Source organism: Malaya genurostris, chromosome 3 (assembly GCF_030247185.1).
Source record: "Malaya genurostris strain Urasoe2022 chromosome 3, Malgen_1.1, whole genome shotgun sequence".
Lineage (NCBI taxonomy): Eukaryota > Metazoa > Arthropoda > Insecta > Diptera > Culicidae > Malaya > Malaya genurostris.
The window spans coordinates 160,638,860-160,658,562 of NC_080572.1; the positions used below are offsets into that span (position 1 = coordinate 160,638,860).

Genomic DNA, 19,703 nt, shown 5'->3' on the forward strand with positions numbered 1-19,703 from the left:
AGATATAAAACATTTACTTCTCTTTGGCTATCAGTATAAAGTGCGTAACCAAGGTAACTGTTATTACAAGTCAATAATTTATCAACTTGTGTGCCAGTTTCAAATATTTTCATGCGATTTCGTTTTGACATTACCAGTTACTGAGGGGTAGTCAAATTTATGATACAGTTTTGGGAAGGCGAGTGGCAGGTCGTGTCGTCGATTATATCATACAATTATAAATACAAAGCATACGATTTCGTCGGGAGAGTGCACATTTTGGGAACTGTCATTTTTTTTATTGGGAGCTTAAAACTGTGAATGCTTCCACCCTTTCTCCATCATCCTGTGTGCTAATCTTGACAGCTCTATAATACAGCAGTGTTTGTATACATATAGTTTATTGCCAAATATTGTATCTGAATACTGTAGTAAGTGAAATGATAGTAGGATTGTTCAAAGAAAAATAAACACTTTAAGTAAGATTTCATGGTATTTTGAAGTAATTCAAATTCGTGTAATAGTTTGCATTCTTGCACAGATTTTCTCAAGAATGGTAGCACTGGAAGATTTATCATTAAAAGATATATTGGCAATGTCGGCTACTATTTCAACTGTTCTACAATTTTTAACAGGATCGTAAGATAAAATTTCTTATCAGTAGGTAGTTTCTTATCATTTAATTTTAGGGTGATTTGTCACAGATACATTAGAAAAAAATCAACTGGGGAAACTTCAGGCTTTCCGTTTATATCTGGATTTTTGTCGTGAGTATAATTAATTTACTTGCATTAGTTTCTCATTCAAATATATTGAATAAATCATTCCTTATATCTTTTATATACTAAAATATTTTTACTATTTCCTCTAAATTTCATTGTAGTTGCTTTTTGTGGTTGAAGTACGGAATACTTACAAGAGAGCATACCGTAATTTTCGTTAATACGATTGGCTCATGCTTGTTTTTTTCGTATACCGTTATATATTTCACGTTTTCAGTCAACAAGCGAATAGTGATTCGTCAGACTCTAGCAGTTGGCAGTTTTATCCTGATATGCACACTTTATTCAGCGTATGAAACAGATGTAGATAAAATAATTCGAGTTATTGGTATGTTAAGAAATGATACTGTTCCTAATTATAAACTATTAAGTATGATTTTTATAGGGCTTGTATGCTGTTGTGTAGGTGTTTTATTTTTTGCATCTCCTTTGACAAAACTTGCCCATGTGATTCGTACAAAAAACACGGAAAGTCTTCCGTTCCCAATTATCGTTGCATCGTTCTTTGTATCACTGCAGTGGTTCATCTATGGTTTGTTGATTGATGATAGATTTATTCAGGTATTCTGGCTGTTTTAAACTTCTTGCAAATGTAAGAACTGATCCCTTTTTTTATTTTTAGATTCCTAATCTGCTAGGATGTATTTTATCGTCCATACAGTTGTTCCTTTATGTGATGTACCCAAGTAGGACATTGTTTTCTGTCAGCGGTCCTACCTATCAACAAATTCGAACAGATGATGGTGTTCCTTGACCTCTGAAATCTAAATAGTGTGTTCTACACGGCAGTCAGTTATACAAATACATAATTTTGTGATATGTTGAGTACTTCCAGCGAAGGGTGTAAAAAATATTTGTAAGATTAAAACATCGCATGGGAAATGAAAAAAAAAATATTTGTATTTATTTAGTATGCTAGTTGATTAGGGTATTTTTTTCTCGCCTGCAAAAATGACTTGCTGTTGAGTTCTTATTGGCGGTTTGAAACTTTGTGAGTCTTACAAAATGGCTTAAAATCGTTCTAATTATGATTCGCACAGATGCAAAGGTTACCCGTGTTGGTAGTTCAATGCACAAGGCGCTGTTATTACAAGCCAGTTGTCGGCTCTTCGAGCCCCGATTGGGAAGGATTCTTAGTGTCAGTAGGATCGTAGCACCCAGGGCCGGTGAAAGAGGTGGGTACGGTGGGTAGTAGTACCCACCCGAAAAGTGAGTAATTGCCCACCCGAAACTTGGAGCGGAAAGAAATAGTAATACTTTTAATATCTATGATAATAAGACTAATTTTCTGTAACTCGGACTAATAAATAAAATCGTTCAAAAACTATATTATGTCGTATTTGAATAACACTTTCATGAAAAATGAGGAATTTCTCAAAATGGCAGGTCGCCCTCCGGTACGTGAAATAACGCACCTGTACTTATCACGTTTCACCGGCTCTGGTAGCACCAACCATGCAATGGACCTGTACGCTATGAATCGGCGAATAAAACATTTAGCGAAATGTTTGTTTTGTCGTGAATACGACTTACTTTACTATGGGGTGCCTTTTCAAAATTTACCCTCTGAGAGAGTGATAAGTTTTTGATCGTGAATATCTCTTGTTGTATCTAACGAATCAACATAATTTTTGCTACATGCCATCGGAAATATGATCACAATTTTATGATAAAATTTTCAGTTGTGTGACATAATCTCAAATAGTTCAAAATTAAACTTTTCTGAAATGTTTGGTATAAACGAGTATCAAAGAGGATAATTCATATGGCGCGTTTGCCTTTCTCGTATTTTGAAAGCTCATAGCTCAGTGATCTGTGGAAGGATTTATATAATCTAACTACCAATAGAATCGAAATTTTTCAACTTAAACGTGTATAGCAAGAGCATTGAAGTATTTCAATAGTACACTATTGAAAAACCTATCTCATTTGACCCATGTCAACACCAGCCAATCAGAACGCGTTCTGAGGAAGAGAAGAAAATAGCTGCTGCTGTACAACAAATCGTTCAAGAAAAATGTTTCCAAAAGTGGTGAATATCGTAGTGAGTTCCTCAATTTGGTCCTTCTGAATGCTAGAAACGAATCCCTACAGCATATTGATAGTCTCTTTCAATAAATTATGCAAATCCGAAATGAAATAATCGACATTGAAATTCTATATGCGGCTATTTTTATAGCCGTTAGGACCGCCCATTAGTGAAAAAGCTACAAACGAAATCACATAAAAGGAAATCTCTTAACAAAAATTGAATCAGTTTGGATTCTATCGCCACTGCGAGCAGATGTGTTTTGTGTCGTCTGCACAGCTAGTTTCGCTTTCGACAAGAGCGATTACGTCACAGCTGCCAGTCATTTCGATGGATGAAAAAGCAACGTTGGAGAGCATTATAAAAAATCAGCCGTTCTAATGGCTCTAAAATTTTTCTAAAGAACTATTAGGATTTGTTTTTCGCAAATCGCAGGTAATTATCCTCAGTTTAGTGCAAATCAAGAACAATTTGGTTAGATTTGTGCACTTTTCGCTGTGTGAAATTCACAGTAATCGAGATCAAGTGAAGCCTTTTTTTGAGAAAAATGTTCCGAGTTTAATATCGTAGAGAATTCCGCAATTTGACCCTTCTGAATGCTGGAAATTAATCCCTACAGCATATTGATAGTTTTTTTCAAAAAATTTTGCAAATCCGAAATGAAATAATCGACATAAAAATTCTGTATGCGGCTATTTTTATAGCCGTTAGGACCGCCCATTAGTGGAAAAGCTACAAACGAAATCAAATAAAAGGAAATCTCTTAACAAAAATTGAATCAGTTTGGATTCTATCGCCACTGCGAGCAGATGTGTTTTGTGTCGTCTGCACAGCCAGTTTCGCTTTCGACAAGAGCGATTACGTCACAGCTGCCAGTCATTTCGATGGATGAAAAAGCAACGTTGGAGAGCATTATAAAAAATCAGCCGTTCTAATGGCTCTAAAATTTTTCTAAAGAACTATTAGGATTTGTTTTTCGCAAATCGCAGGTAATTATCCTCAGTTTAGTGCAAATCAAGAACAATTTGGTTAGATTTGTGCACTTTTCGCTGTGTGAAATTCACAGTAATCGAGATCAAGTGAAGCCTTTTTTTGCGAAAAATGTTCCGAGTTTAATATCGTAGAGAATTACGCAATTTGACCCTTCTGAATGCTGGAAATGAATCCCTACAGCATATTGATAGTTTTTTTTCAATAAATTATGCAAATCCGAAATGAAATAATCGACATAAAAATTCTGTATGCGGCTATTTTTATAGCCGTTAGGACCGCCCATTAGTGAAAAAGCTACAAACGAAATCACATAAAGGAAACTCTTAACAAAAATTGAATCAGTTTGGATTCTATCGCCACTGCGAGCAGATGTGTTTTGTGTCGTCTGCACAGCTAGTTTCGCTTTCGACAAGAGCGATTACGTCACAGCTGCCAGTCATTTCGATGGATGAAAAAGCAACGTTGGAGAGCATTATAAAAAATCAGCCGTTCTAATGGCTCTAAAATATTCCTAAAGAACTATTAGGATTTGTTTTTCGCAAACCGCAGGTAATTATCCTCAGTTTAGTGCAAATCAAGAACAATTTGGTTAGATTTGTGCACTTTTCGCTGTGTGAAATTCACAGTAATCGAGATCAAGTGAAGCTTTTTTTTGCGAAAAATGTTCCGAGTTTAATATCGTAGAGAATTACGCAATTTGTCCCTTCTGAATGCTGGAAATGAATCCCTACAGCATATTGATAGTTTTTTTTTTCAATAAATTTGCAAATGCGAAATAAAATAATCGACATTAATATTCTGTATGCGACTATTTTTATAGCCGTTAGGACCGCCCATTAGTGAAAATGCTACAAACGAAATCACGTAAAAGAAAGCTCCTAACAAAAATCTAATCAGTTTGGATTCTATCGCCAATGCGAGCAGATGTATTTTGTGCCGTTTGCAAAGCTAGTTTCGCTTCCGATAAGAGTGATTACGTCACAGCTGCCAGTCATTTCGATGGATGAATAAGCATCGTTGGAAAGCATTATAAAAAATCAGCCGTTCTAATGGCTCTAAAAGTTTTCTGAAGAACTATTAGGATGTGTTGTTCGCAAATCGAAAGAAAATATCCTCAGTTTAGTGCAAATGTAGAACAGTTTGGTTGGATTCTTGCACTTTTCGCTGTGTGAAATTCACAGTAATCGAGATCAAGTGAAGCCTTCTTTGTTTTTGCGAAAAATGTGGAAAAGGGGAATGCTTGCATAATTCATACAATTGATCAACTATTTGATATTCGGAAGTGTTAAGGAACATGTCATTTGTTTTCGTATTCACGACATCCAGTTATGTCTCTGACATTACCCACCCGCCTTTTTTTTTCTAGCGAGCCTTTGAAAATAGTTGCGGTTTCAAGTTTTTTACGTATCAAATTTTGCCATATCTATTAGGTACTTTATGGAACATAAGCCATGGATACTTACTTTACCTAAGAGCTATAGTCCTGGGGTGTACTTTGCTGTATCAAGAATTCGTCTCCACATAACTCGGGCCATTGCTGCCCGTCACCAGCCACTCAAGGCACGGATGCTTCGGAGATCACCCTCCACTTGATCGAACCACCTTGCTCGCTGCGCTCCTCTTCTTCTTGTACCAGTCGGATAGGATTCAAGAACCATTCTCCTAGCAGCTGTTGCAATGCGTGATTCATGAACCGTCTCCACGTTCCGTCTTCCATCTGCACCCCGCCATAGATGTTCTTCAGCACCTTTCATTCGAAAACACTAAGAGTGCGTTGGTCCTCTGCCAACATAGTTCAGGTTTCGTGGCCAGAGAACAACCGGTCTAATGAGCGTTTTGTAGATGGTCAATTTCATGCGGTGGAGTACTTTTCTCGATCGAAAGGGTTTTTTCTGATTCCAAAGTACGCACGATTTCCTAAATACGCCCCTGAATTTCTCTGCTGGTATCGTTATTGGCGGTCACCAAAGCAACGTCTTGGCATTACATTCCTTTTGTGGAATTTGGCCTTTCTGTTTCAACAGACTTCGCAGCCGATTCATAGTGTACAGAGTCATTATGTATTTTGTTTTTGACGCATTTATGGCCAGTCCGATACGCCTAGCTTCAGCTTTCAGTTCGATGTATGTTTCCATCATCTTCTCAAGGTTACGTGTCACAATATCAATATTTTCAGCGAAGCCAAAAAGCTGTACGGACTTTCGGAAGATCGTGCCACTCGTGTCGATCCTCGCTCTTTGAATCACACCTTCCAAATCAATATTGAACAAAAGAGTCTATCACCTTACCATGGCCCTCTCCGAAATTCGAAGGGACTCGAGAGCGTCCCAGATACTCGGACGTAGCACATCACTCTATCCATCGTTGCTTTGACGAATCGCGTCAGTTTATCCGGAAAACCGTATGCCGCTTTGAAGTTAATGAATAGGTGATGCGTGGGTACGTTGTATTCACGACACTTCTGCAGTACTTGTCTTATCACGAATATGTGATCCGTAGTGGCGCAGGGTCCAGTAAATCCCGCTTGGTACGGCCCTTTGAATTCCTTAGTAATTGATGATAGAGTAATTGATGATAGACGACAAAGGATTTGGGAGAGTACCTTATAGGCGGCGTTCAGCAATGTGATTGCGCGGTAGTTGCAACAATCTAGCTTATCACCCTTTTTGTAGATGGGACATATAAATCCTTCCATCCATTCCTGCGGTAGAACCTCCTCCTCCCAAATCATAGAAATCATCCATTGCAGCGCTCTAGCCAATGCCTCTCCTATATGTTTGAGCAGCTCGCCTGGCAATTGGTCATTGCCCGCGGCTTTGTTGTTCCTCAGTTTGCCGATCTCCTCAATTATCTTCAACAGGTCAGGTGCTGGGAATCTGTCGTCGGTTGAGCGTTGATTCCAGTATCGTTCTCTGTATCTTCACGGGTAAAATTCCGATTCTAGGAATGAGCAAAACGAGTCATGATTTAGGGAAAATAATATATGTTCATGTTATGATAATACACCATGATTAAAATTACTCGGATCATGATCCATTCGGACTGATTTCGATGAAATTTAAACGTAACGCACTTGAAGTTGTTGGATATAACTTCGGGCGTGTTTCTGCTACAATGGTAATTTTTGCAACATAAATTCAGGCGTTATGTGTGATTTTGTCAACGATGGTCATTTTTGCAATATAAATTCCGTGAAAAGCACGACGAACTTCTTTTAAAATGAAAATATTCTGTTTTTGACAAACGACGACGCAAGAGATAACGTGTTTACTTGCGTTCATTACTTTAGTTTTGATTTTGTGTTTCAGGATTTAAACACTTAAACGAACTGCATGAAAAAACACGAGTGAACCAAACCTCTTAAAAAACAACTCAATGTCGAATTCTTGCAAAAAAAATCGTCTTATACATAATATTTAGGTGCATCAATATAGCTTGTATTGTTATATCTTTGAAACAAATTAATCAAAGTGATTGAACAAAATATTCTTCTGATTTTTGTTAGATGGTGTTTCAAATTCACAATCGAATTAAACGCTAGCTCTCGGAATATTATTCTAGCAACAACGATCACATCAAATATGTAAGAATACATTCGAACAAAATGTAACATCGATGTTTGTCAAATGAAAAACGTAGCCGTGCTTAGTCTCTTATGATGTCAATTTTCGGTTCATTATCTTTATTTTTATGTTATGTTTAATTCTTTATCAGCCGGTGGGTACAACAACACGATTATTAAATAACTTGCTTCAGGATCAAGTAAACATTTTCAGTAGGTCTTGCTTTTCAATGTCTGCTTTTTGTTTTACGATTAATCTATTAATCTATCACATCACTTGAGGTAGAGGGTTCAAAGTGATATCCGGGTAGAAAATTAGAGTTACGAGCTTTGAAAGAAATGCATTCTTCAAGTAACGCTTTTTCGAACCATGATTAATTTTCATGGGAGAAGAGTTATTGCTCATGATTTCGTGATCAGTTAAAATGATTGGTTTCATGATTTTCTAATCATGACAGCAGTAACGGATTTCTTTCCGTGTTGTGCCTCGCCATTCATTAAGCGGTTCACCTTCTCATAGATCTTCCGTGTGTCAGTTGCGCGGTACAGCTGTTCCATCGCTTCGTGATCTTGGACTTTCTGGTAGCGTTTTTACCTCTGGAGAACCGAGTTCTACCTGTTCCGCGCATGTCTGAATCGTTCCTCGTTGAGTTCAGGAGTTTCTGTGCGACGAGTGTTGTGCAACGTCAATAGTTTTGAGTGCATACAAACCGCGACAAGATAGTGGTCAGAATCAATGTTGACAATGCGATAAGTGCGGACATTGCGGAAGTCGGAGAAAAATCGGTCGTCGATGAGAACGTGGTCGATTTTTGGCTTTTGGATATCTTTGCGGAACAAGGTGCTTCGAACTACCATTCCTCGGGAGGCGGCAAAGATCGCACATCGTTGTCCGTTGTCGTTTGTCGCCGCTTGCAGACTCTCCAGCCCGATCACAGGCCTGTTCTTTGCTTCTCGGCCTACCTGAGCATTCAAATCGCCGATGACGAGTTTTCATTCCGTCGTGGACAGGTATATTTGTATATTTGTATAACTTCATCTGACATATGTTGTCTTAATGAATAAAAACAAACAATTAAAATTTAAAAACTAAACCTAACTATCGCTACTCACTATGTGGAAATTGTCAAGTAAACGATTATGAAACACGGTTGACGACACATTAAAATCGAATAGTTGAGAGAATTCGTTGAACCGCATACAAACTGTCCGAAAAGGCTCATGTTGTCCTTACATTCTATTTCGTGGTTCAAGAGACAGGAAGTTCCGCTGGCGAAGTGATCTTTCAGGTGCGTAGAGGTTTAGGCGCATGAGTAACGTTGGACTATCTATGTCGCCCAAAAGTAGATTGGCAGCGAAAGTTGCTTGAGCAATTATGCGTCGTACCTCCAATGGCTCGAGATTCAACAAACGGCAGCGATCTTCGTATGATGGTAGGTTCATAGGGTCACGCCACGGTAACATGCACAGAGCGTACCTCACAAATTTATGTTGAACAGTCTCAATCCTAGCGGTCCAGTAAGCATGGTAGGGGCACCAAATCACAGCGTTTGACTCTAGTATTGAACGTACAAGTGAACAGTACAATCATCTTAAACAAAGTGGGTCTCGAAACTCTTTGGCTACCTTGAAGATGAAACCAAGTTGACGGTTTGCTTTGGCCAACATATCGTCATAGTGCAGTCTAAAAGTAATTTCACGATCTAGAGTCACACCAAGATCCTTTATACATTCTACTCGTGTCATGGACCTTTCCGAGATTTCATAGCCATACAAGATAGGATCAGTTTTCCGATAGAAAGATATGACGCAGCATTTCTCGATACTCAGACACAAATAATTTTTTGAACACCAATCTACGAACTTTTGTATCATATGTTGTAGTACAAAACAGTCCGCGAGACGCTTGATAACCTACATAATTTGTGCATCGTCTGCATAAAATAATCTGGATTCCGGTGGTAACAGCAGTGAAATATCGTTCATGAAAAGCGAAAACAGCAACGGATCAAGATTGCTGCCTTGCGGAACTCCAGAAAAATTCGAGAAAACTTCAGATGTTGAAGAACCGATTTTAACCTGTACAGAACGGTTTGTCAGATACGATCTAAACCACTCTACGCTCATCGTTGAAACACCCAGTAGTTGAAGCTTGGACAGAAGTATTTTGTGATATACTCGATCAAATGCCGCTTTAAGATCCATATACGCTGCATCGATTTACCATCCAGAGCACGCATTTTGAGGTGAATATCATAAGATTCGATGTAACCGATCGTTTCGGGTAAAACCCGTGCTGTTCATTATCTATGTAGGTTCTGCTACTGGCAAACAAAATATCGTTTACGATAATTTCGAATAGCTTCGAACATGCACACAAAGACGTAATATCGCGATAGTTGGAAATGTCACGTTTATCGCCCTTTTTGTGAACCGGGAACATATAGGAAAACTTCCATCGTGAAGGAAACTCGCTTTGTAAAGTTGAAAGATTAAACAATTTCGATATTGGATAACTGAGTGCTCCTGCGCAACGTTTCAACACAGATGAAGGAATACCATCAGGACCAGCAGCGAACGATAGCTTTAATTTTCGAATTGCTGTCTCGACCATTTGCTCAGTTATGGGAGGAATATGGAAATTAAATATATCACGTGGTACACCAGCAGTTGCCTCGTCAATTTGAATCTGTGTTGCAGAATTGTCATGAAATGCATCCTTGAAGTGATGCGCAAATAAATCACACTTTTCCTTCTCGGTGCAGGCTGTTTGATTTCCGAAAAACATCGAGTGCGGAAGACCAGTCTCTCTTCTTTTTGAATTCACAAAAGACCAAAAAAGTTTAGGGTTTCGACGGAGATTGAGTCCAGTACGTCTTATATAGCGCCGATATAGGAACATATTGTAACGGCGGTATCGACTGGTAGCGATTTTTAGTTGTTGTTTGAAATACGAAGATCGGAAACTACAAAACTTTCGAAGAGCTGACGATCGCGTCCGTTTAAGAGCGCGTAAGCGTCTATTTGTCCACGGTGGTTTTTTAGGAGGGCGACTGACGGGAACAGTACGGGAAACAACATTTTCCACCGCATCGCAAAAATATTCTACGGCGTCATTGATTTTAGTTGACGTTTCAATAAATTGCCAGTTAACAGCTGAAAGCATGTCATTCAGTTCAGTGTAGTCTGCTCGGCGAAAGTCCAGAGAGTACGAAATAGACGGTTCGTCATACTCATTTGGAATGGGCACCTTAAACTCCACAGCAAGAGCGGGATGGTCGAGGTCGAGATCAATCAGTGGCACGATAGGTAGAGTGACGGTACTGACCGGTAAAGCGATGTCATTTGCGAGGATAAGATCTAACAAGCGCTCGTTTCTGTTCGCCATCGTATTAATTTGAGTGAACCCGTTCAGGTTGAAGCCATCGAGAAGAGCGGAGCAGGCAGTAGGAATATATGAAAGCAGTGGATCAAAGAAAGGTAGTCCTTCCTCATGAACGCACCAACGTAAACCAGGTTGATTATAGTCCCCGAACAGTAATGCAGGAGTGCGTGGGCTCAATCGAGAGGATATCGCGCTCAACGAATCTATATGCTCATTTATACTCACTGAGTCGATTCTTCGGTCAGGAGGTAGATAAATTACTCTGATGCTCAACGAAATCGGCGGAAGTTCAACTAAAACCCATAGCTGCTCCAGCGATGTAGACACAATTGTTCGATCAACTGAACTGCTCAATTTTTTCGACACTGCAATCAGGACGCCTCCGCCTCTTGTTTTATGACTGTTCAGCGGGGATCGATCAGTTCTGAAAACATCATAAAGATGACCGAAGAGTTGTACGGAGAAAATTTGGTCATTCAGCCAGGTTTCCGTCAGAACGATGATGTCGTATTCAGCATCCGAGACAGCTAGGAAAAAAACATCAATTTTTGTTCTCAATCCACGCACGTTTTGGTAGTAAATACGTAGACCATTTGAATAAATTGCACTGGAAAGCGGGAAAATGTCAGGTACCGCGGGTTCTTGTAACACATTATACTCGCCTGGAGTAGCATGTCGGAAGCCTCCACTACCATCACCGACCACAGTACCGGGACGATGACGATGGTGGATATCTTATGATATCTTATGGTGTCGTAGATTCGTTCCAGCTGCGCGTAAAATGCTTCTTTCTCGTCATCGGGTCTCGTCTCATGTGGGCAGTGCACGTTGATGATGCCGTAATTGAAGAAACGGCCCTTGATTTTCAATACGCACATCCTATTACTGATTGGCTACCACTCAATCACGCGCTGGCTCATCTTGCCCAACACTACAAATCTCTCTAAAACGCTGATTGTGCCACAGCTCTGGTAGGAGGTAGCCGCTCGAAGCCCATTTTCCACACCTTCTGTCCCGCCCTACAAAGTTCATACAGTGCTACGACATCGAAGTCGCGGATTTGAAGCTCATCATGCAGCATGCGGTCATATCCAGGGAAGCCAAGCAGTTCGCAGTTTCATCTACCAAGCTTCCAATCCTAGTCCTTTGTTTGTCGCCCAGGTATTTGTTGATTATTCCGAGTCGTATTTATATCCTGATTGTACGTTACATATGTTTTCCGGCCGGCTTGTTAGGCCTGCACCAACTTCCTGTCTCATCGAAGGGCCATCGTGTCAGCACTGTTTAGAGTCCCACGCTGACACAAAGACGGTAATCAGCCGCTCCTAACATGGAGAACAGACGCTGTTAACAAACATTTATATAAAGCACCTTATATAAAGCATAATTAATTATGATAAGCCATGGGTAAATATGGTTATTTTATATTAAATGCATGATTTTACCACAGAAAACAGACATCCAAGCTTCTACAAACTTTTTCAAAAAAGCTATGTAAAGCATACAAGTAAAAATTTGTCATAATCACCGTTGCGTACGACTTTGCACGCATGAATTACCGTTGTATGAAAGTTCGAACGCATGAGGCAAATTGTTACATGGTGATCACTTTGCTAAACAACCGTTCAATTCTTTACACACATTGAAAACTCTATTTGGTTATCTTTTCTCTGTGATTTTACTGACGTAAGATATATGTAGACTATCGAAAACATGACAAAATTGCAACAAAAATGCTTTTGGCTCTTGGAAAAATTTTCTAGCTGATCAGGGCATGTGTTATTTTCGTAGGAAATTTATCTAGGAGACCGCAAAACAATCCGACACAATGTCCGAGCAACGGCTCATTCCTCAATATATTTCTATATTTCGCTCCTTCTTTCCATTTGTCAAACTCCGAAAATGATAAGAAAACGCAGCAAGACGCAAATCTCAGAAAAACGGAATAAATTTGTTATACCAGGATGGAATGAAGGGTGATATTTCACTCAAATTCATATTCAAGAACATGTAAAATTGTAAGATTTGAAAATTACATGGCGTGAAATCGAATGAATGAAATAAAAAAAAACAAAAGATCAATAGCAGCAGCGCGACTTGAACCGAGAAACGTTAGATCAAAAAGCACTCCAGTTTATCGATCTAGCCACTGAAGCACATATCTGCTTGAATAATAATTGATACATACAAATTCAACTTGATAACCGAGTGCAAATTACACTCGGAGCCTGTAAAATTTTGTACGAATGGAATGTTGTGTCATTTCACAATTTAAGGAGTTATGAATTGTTTGGTTTGTAAAATTATATCACCTGTAAAATTCTTAATTTCTTTCTCTGTACCAATGAAACCTGCATGGGTGTCTCGAAAAGCTTCTTTATGCTGTGAATACATTGTCTGTACTATAAACTATGCATACGACACGCATCGTTTTTGCAGACACGTGTCAAATAGTGACTTGAGCTTTTCATCCCGCCACCTTAACAAAACAATGCAATAAAATGTATTTGGTTTTTCTGTTCCCCTTTTCAGGTACGTAAACTTTTTTTATGCGTAGCATTGTGATCAAAAAGCGACAAATCATGCTACGGCCTTATAGGCCTCACGGTATTTCCGGAAGCTGAGTAAATGATGACGGTTGTTTGTTTTTTTTGTATCCTCATACCTTTGGTTTGTTCCAAGTGGTTTTCCATGCATTGATAATTTATCGTATTCTATACTCCCTTTCTATCAAAACAACCCTCGTTACGTATTCCGATTTCGTACCTCTGCCGCAAGTTACGCTACGTTCAATAGATAGTTGAGAATCGTTCTAAAAGTTAGAAATGTTATTGAATAGTACGTTACGTAATCAATGGAAGAACTAGTTGGGTTGATTAGATAAAAAAACAGGCGTAGAATGTTTCCTTTGCCAATATGTTTACAGTTTGATATAGGATATGAATAATAGGATTGAATTAATGCAGCTATTCTAAACCTTTTTTTGTTTGCCGCGCATGCACTGCTGATTTATTTATATAGAACAGATGCATTGCCTTATATATATTATACATCGTATTAACATATGCTTTTCTATATGTTACTGGTAGGTGGTTCAATGCGAAGGGCGGTGGTTTTACAAGCCAATTGTCGTGTGTTCGAGTCCCGACTTAGAAGGATTCTTAATTCGTAGCACCTGCCATGCTATGATTTTGTACGCTAGAAATCGGCTTCGAAGTCTATTGAAACAGAGTGTGAAATTCCACTAAAGGAATATGTGTAATACCAAGGCTTTACTTTTTCTTCTATTTGCTATATTTGCTTGATATGTTCGTGTTTCAATACTAGTAGTAACTTAAAACTTATATACCAACAGATATAATTTCATGTAAACTTTTCTAATGCATTTAGTAGTTTTTCAAAAAAAAAATAATGTTTCAAAGTATAAACTTCGCTGATAACATCGACAATGGTTTCTCTAGATATTCGGGTCTACCATCACCAGGTAGTAATTCTAAGTTATATTCTTGACTGTTGCCGATGAAAAAAAAATTAATTGGTAAACTCAAGATGATTCATTTCGCACCAGTTTTGAATCGGTTTAGGAATTTCTAAAATAAGTCAATTTGCTCAACACGCTAGCTGTAATAATTAGTACATTTTTTACCATCGGTAAAATTACTCAGCTTGAACCATAGAATGTCGTTTTTATACATTCAACTTCCGGCACACCTGCGAACACCATAGTTCGCTGAGTAATTTAACAATAATTATCCACTAATTTTCAGAAACCGAACACAAAATCGGTCAGTGCCAAACAGTGTGTGTATTACTCTCATGTTCTTTTTGATGGATCACTTTGGTAAGCTAAAAAACTACCATCTTCGGCTGGCTAACTTCATATTAAGCAGCATAAATTTTAAACCTAGTTAATTCACTATCCGTCATTAGGTGTATGATTTATGCCTGCAGAAACAATGCTTTGATGATTCGACATCCCCCTTTCATTGCTCGGGAAAATCTTCAACCGCTTTTAGAATACACATGTATTTTCCTGCTATTTTCGAGCTGTCCCGGCATATGTAGATATGTAGAAAAGAAACAAAACAATTAAAAAAACTGCTTTAATCCACCTAGTGGTGTAATGAAGTCTTTCTCATATTATTCATTTTATCCTATATATTACAGCAAAAACTCATTGAAGTTGTTGCATAATACTACTATATTCATATACTACATTTGAATTTAAGTGAAAATCTATTCAATCACATGTGAGAAAGTGAAGTGACATTCGGTCCATTCGATCATACACTAATATGATCTATATTTTTTTTAGAGCTGTGCGCCGCCGCGCCACGCCGCCGCCGCCGATAATTTCGACACGCCGCCAATTCAAGAAAAAGATGATCAGCGCGCCGGTTATCACATTTTAATCGTGCCGCCGATAATATTACATCAGCCGAAAAAATGATTTTATCAATGTGGAAAATTGTTTACAGTTTTCATGAAAATTCATTGAAAATTACAGTACAGTTACTTTCCTCCTACTTATACTGAAAATCAGTACTACCGATGTCAACCGAAGCCAATGTCATTTGATTCAAAGTTTATTTTCTGTCTTTATTCAAAAGGTTTTGAGCTATTGGCACATTATCGGTCGCGACATCTGAAAATGAAAAATGGAACCATAAAAAGGAGGGTTCTTCCGAAAAAAATAAATAATGTTAGGTTTTTTTCGATTAACATTTTTTTTTAGAAACCAGTGTAGTGTTGATTTCTCTGGTACTAGAATGTTTAGTGATCGAGTACCATTTATTTTGGATACTTTATTTGTTATTTCCGGGCATTTGAAAAATGGTATTGAACAAAATTTCATGATCCATTCTAAATAAACGTTAGTTTTCGCACAATAGATTAAGATCAACGTTACCAACTCAAAGTAAAAACATTTTCCTTTACTTGTACTATGACTTTTCAAATGAATTTACCCGTTTTTATAAGAAATCGTTACAAATGAGAAGTAATTAAAATTTGAATTTGTTAATTTGATATTATTTTTGATATCTGAATGAATTTGAGCGCCTAATCGATTTTATGTTAATTACATACGTACGAAAAAGATATACTTATTTTTTGAGTTGATAAAACGATTTTCATACATGATAATTATCAACTATGTAAAAAGCGATTTGAAAAATAGTTCCGAATAAAACTTCATATTTCTTGCTCATCATAAAAAAACCCTTTGTATATGAATGAAATATTTATTTAAACAATAGTCAACCATCTCCAAATATCGCACTTATATTCATCTCAATTTCTCCTCTAATTCGATGCATTCGAAAACATTTACCATCTCCATTCACTACGTTGGCTTTAATGGATCACATAAACATTAGGATCGTTGATTGTAGGTCGACAAAACAATGATATAGAGAAATTGTCCTGTGTGAATCTATATTAAAATTGTTAATAAGTTTATAATTGATTACGCCGAATCGCGCCGCCTCCGCCGCCGATGTTTTCAGGAAATAGCGTCACGCCGATTCGCCGCCGCCGCTGGTCAAAAAGACGTTTCAGCCGCCGATGTTGACAATTTTGATCGGCGCACAACTCTATAATTTTTTACGGTTCTCTGTGACGATTTGAATTCTAGAAAAAATGTACCGGTAGTAATACTTGGAAAAAATTCTACAAGTCGTTTATGGGACTATCAATGGTTTCCTCGGTTGCAGCCTATCATGATTAGCAAACTAGACAAATTCACTAGCCAATATAAAGAGGAAGCTAATAAATATTTTTGAAATTGATGTTTTTATACTAAGCACCCTACCTACGGAACCAGGAGTTTGGTTCAAATTAAAATTGGGATCTTCTGATGCCATCTCAAGACCTTTCGGATGAATCTAAGTTTGAGCGAATCGGGACATATACACACACATTTTCTCAATTCTCCGTCGGTTTTCACAGTGATTGTATAGCCTTTCTATATGAAATAAGCAAAAAGCACGAATGAGCTCTTCCCCCTTCGTCGAAATTAAATTTCCGATAATAACAGTTGGTTTTCGTATCAACGGGAAAGGGTTGGAAGGTACTTTGTCTTTATTTCAACCGTCGTTTAGAAAAGTTCACATCGCGATTTTGGTTTCTGGTTAGGGCGATTACAACTCCATATTCGTTGTTTGGCAATCTCTTCTCGCTAGCAGCTGACCGTGTTCTAATTAATAATTGAGAAAGCAATACGAAATCATAATTCCCACTTGAACGCATCAAGTTGATGCTCAAAAACGACTCGTTGGGAAATTGTAACAATAAACAATCGCCGATCTTCGGCTTCTGGCGAGAAATGGTTGCCTTTCGTGTGCGAGCTTGAGCTGCTAAAAATCTGAAATATCGCAATGGACAGCCTCGTGGTGTTCGCGCATGGTTCAGCAGATCAGACGAAACTCAATCAATCTCATGTAAGTGGCACTCAGTTTCAAAGCCAGATGCATTATGTAAACAGAGCGTCGATAGTCGGTAGTAGCTTTCCTCTTCTCACAATCCGTTGGGGCTGTGGATTTTGCGTGCATTATTTTCCATGTTTTCGGTTTCTCATACGGTTGTTTATCATCACCGAGACGAGTTTGGCATCTATTACGGAACTTTAATTTACCCTGTAATCCGATCTGTAACACGAGAAACTACTGAATCATAATTAAGTCAAATATTTCTAAGCAGGGTGAATAGAATATAGAGTTATATTGCAATGATTAGGTTGTTTTCTGATAAATAAACAAACGAAATTGAAAAAAATGCAACTTTAAAAAAGCTGAATATTCTAAAGAATAAGGATAATATTATTGTGGTATTGAAATCGATAGTTTTGATATTAGTTGATAAAAATTAAACTGCGTAGGAATGCGTATCTGTAGTATCTATCATATCTAGGGGAAAGTATTAAAAGCGCTCCTGCTGACCAAATCGTCCCTTTCCTTTTTGAAACAGTCAAGACTTTTCTAAACAAAAGTTTTATCACTAACACTATCTTTTCGTAGAATCTTTCTGCTATGCATATTTGGCAGCTGTCGTTTGCTGGAAAATATGAAAAAACAAATAGAATTAGGCAGCTTTTCAATGTAAGGTTTTGCTTCGACTTAATAAGCATTTTATCCGTATAAAACGTCTAATTTTTATCAGTGCTAATGTTTCTACTCAAGGTAGAAACAAGTAAATAAACAAAACCATTTCTTTGATATACTAATTTTCTCATAATAGTCACTCTACGGACATTATGTGCCACCCTCAATTTAACAGTATGCTTTCAATTTGAAATATTGTTTTGAATATTTATAACGATTATTCAAACAAAATGTAGCGTTGGTAGGATCGAAATTGTTGCTTCCCGATTGCAACTAGCTGATTGCGCAAATAATTTCTAATACAAGTAATAGTATTTTTTTCTTATTTTGTCATTTCAAGGGGCATTTTACATCATTGTAGTAGGGCATACCACTGATTTGTAGTGAGGCATAGTATGCGGGGCTGCTCAGCCGTATTACAATGGAGTACTTGTTGGATAATTGTGCGTACATGTTTATGACTGTTGGTTATGGAAAATAGCAACTGGCATTCAAAAATACCATAAAATGTTGACAAGGACAACATCTGGAAATGTATTGAACTGCAGTGGAATAAAGTGCATGAATGACATGTTATAAGTAAAATAAAATATGAGATTTTTGACACATTTTTAGATTGATCTAGTAACATCCGAACTTATTTGTGTAATACACAAAAGAGTACTTTAATGCACATGTCGCTTATCATATCCGGAAGTGAAAGTATTAGCTATAAAATGTTTCAACTTGATCATCGACCCCATCGCAGTTATCAAACGTCCTTTTTTAAATAATTTATTTTACCCCGGACAAGCGTCCTTTGTTACTATCGTCAAGCCCAAGTATATCGAAATCGGTTGAGCCTCAACAAACAGATATTACACGCTCGCATACACGGGCCAAATTCCGATTCTAGAAATTAGTAAAACGAGTCATGATTTAGGGAAAATAGTATATTATCATGTTTTGATAATAAATCATGATTAAATGTTCTCGGATCATGATCCACTTGGACTGATTTCGCTGAAATTTAAGCGTAACGCACTTGACGTTAATGAGCTTCAGGCGTGTTTCTGCTACGATAGTGATCTTTGCAACAAAAATTCATGCGTTATGTTTTAAAATACGAAAATTTAAAATATGGATCAAGTGGAATGGTGAGATGAACGTATATTTTACACGATTTTAACTAATGCCTAAAATAGTATTCATTTGACAAACAAAACAGTGAAAAGGACGGTGATTTACTTTCAATCTGAATCAGTAAAAAATAAAATATTATGTTTTTCGAAGAACGACGACACCTAACATAACATGTTAAATTGTGTACATTGCTCCAAACATTTAAACACTCAAACAAAATAAAAAAACACGTGTGAATCAAGCCTAATAAATCCATACTATATGTCGAATTCTTGCAAATAACGCGGAATGATTTTCCTTTCTTTCTAAAAAAATCGTTTGCAAAATCGTCTTATTTAAAATATTTAGTCGGCTCAAAAGTTGTTGAACAACGAATTTTTTTCTGGTTTTCGTTAGATGGTGTTATAAATTTACAGTTGAAATTATTTTTTGGTTTTACTTTATTTTGCTCTCGGAATATTATTCTAATAATAACAGTCATATCAAATATGTAAGATTACATTTAGATATATGTGTGTGTGTGTATATGTCAAATAATCTCACTCACTTTTTTTCAGCGATGGTTTAACCGATTTCCACAAACTTAAATTCAAATGAAAGGTCCCATACGGAATGCCTGAATTTCATCCGGATCCGACTTCCGGTTCCGGAGTTATGGGGTAAAGTGTGTTCAATATTGTACACCGTCACTTAAACCGGCGAAACAAAAAACGTAAAAAAAATTCTAAATTGGACTCAAAACCGTTATTCC

The 19,703-nt window shown here is 37.5% G+C and overlaps 2 protein-coding genes across 3 annotated transcripts; one reads left to right on the top strand and one right to left on the bottom strand.

Moving 5' to 3' along the window:
* The first annotated feature begins 344 nt into the window (after positions 1-344).
* On the top strand, positions 345-2,056 carry LOC131436047 (sugar transporter SWEET1). 2 transcript variants are annotated; one of them, XM_058604490.1, is made up of 6 exons: positions 345-458; positions 521-618; positions 669-746; positions 863-1,089; positions 1,147-1,322; positions 1,384-2,056. In XM_058604490.1, the coding sequence occupies exons 2-6, from the start codon at positions 533-535 to the stop codon at positions 1,513-1,515; spliced, it is 699 nt and encodes a 232-aa protein (XP_058460473.1). In that variant the 5' UTR covers positions 345-458; positions 521-532; the 3' UTR covers positions 1,516-2,056. The 2 variants fall into 2 exon arrangements, with proteins under 2 accessions (XP_058460473.1, XP_058460472.1); XM_058604489.1 differs by having other exon boundaries at positions 863-1,322.
* A 7,483-nt stretch (positions 2,057-9,539) lies between these two features.
* Positions 9,540-10,733, bottom strand: LOC131434062 (uncharacterized). Its single transcript, XM_058600712.1, has one exon. The coding sequence runs from the start codon at positions 10,731-10,733 to the stop codon at positions 9,540-9,542; it is 1,194 nt and encodes a 397-aa protein (XP_058456695.1).
* Positions 10,734-19,703: the final 8,970 nt, after the last annotated feature.

Coding starts and splice junctions, on each gene's coding strand:
- LOC131434062 (XM_058600712.1), bottom strand. CDS start 10,733: ATGGCGAACAGAAACGAGCGCTTGTTAGATCTTATCCTCGCAAATGAC.
- LOC131436047 (XM_058604489.1), top strand. CDS start 533: ATGGTAGCACTGGAAGATTTATCATTAAAAGATATATTGGCAATGTCG. Junction 619..668: donor CTACAATTTTTAACAGGATC/GTAAGATAAAAT, acceptor ATTTAATTTTAG/GGTGATTTGTCACAGATACA. Junction 747..862: donor TTTATATCTGGATTTTTGTC/GTGAGTATAATT, acceptor ATTTCATTGTAG/TTGCTTTTTGTGGTTGAAGT.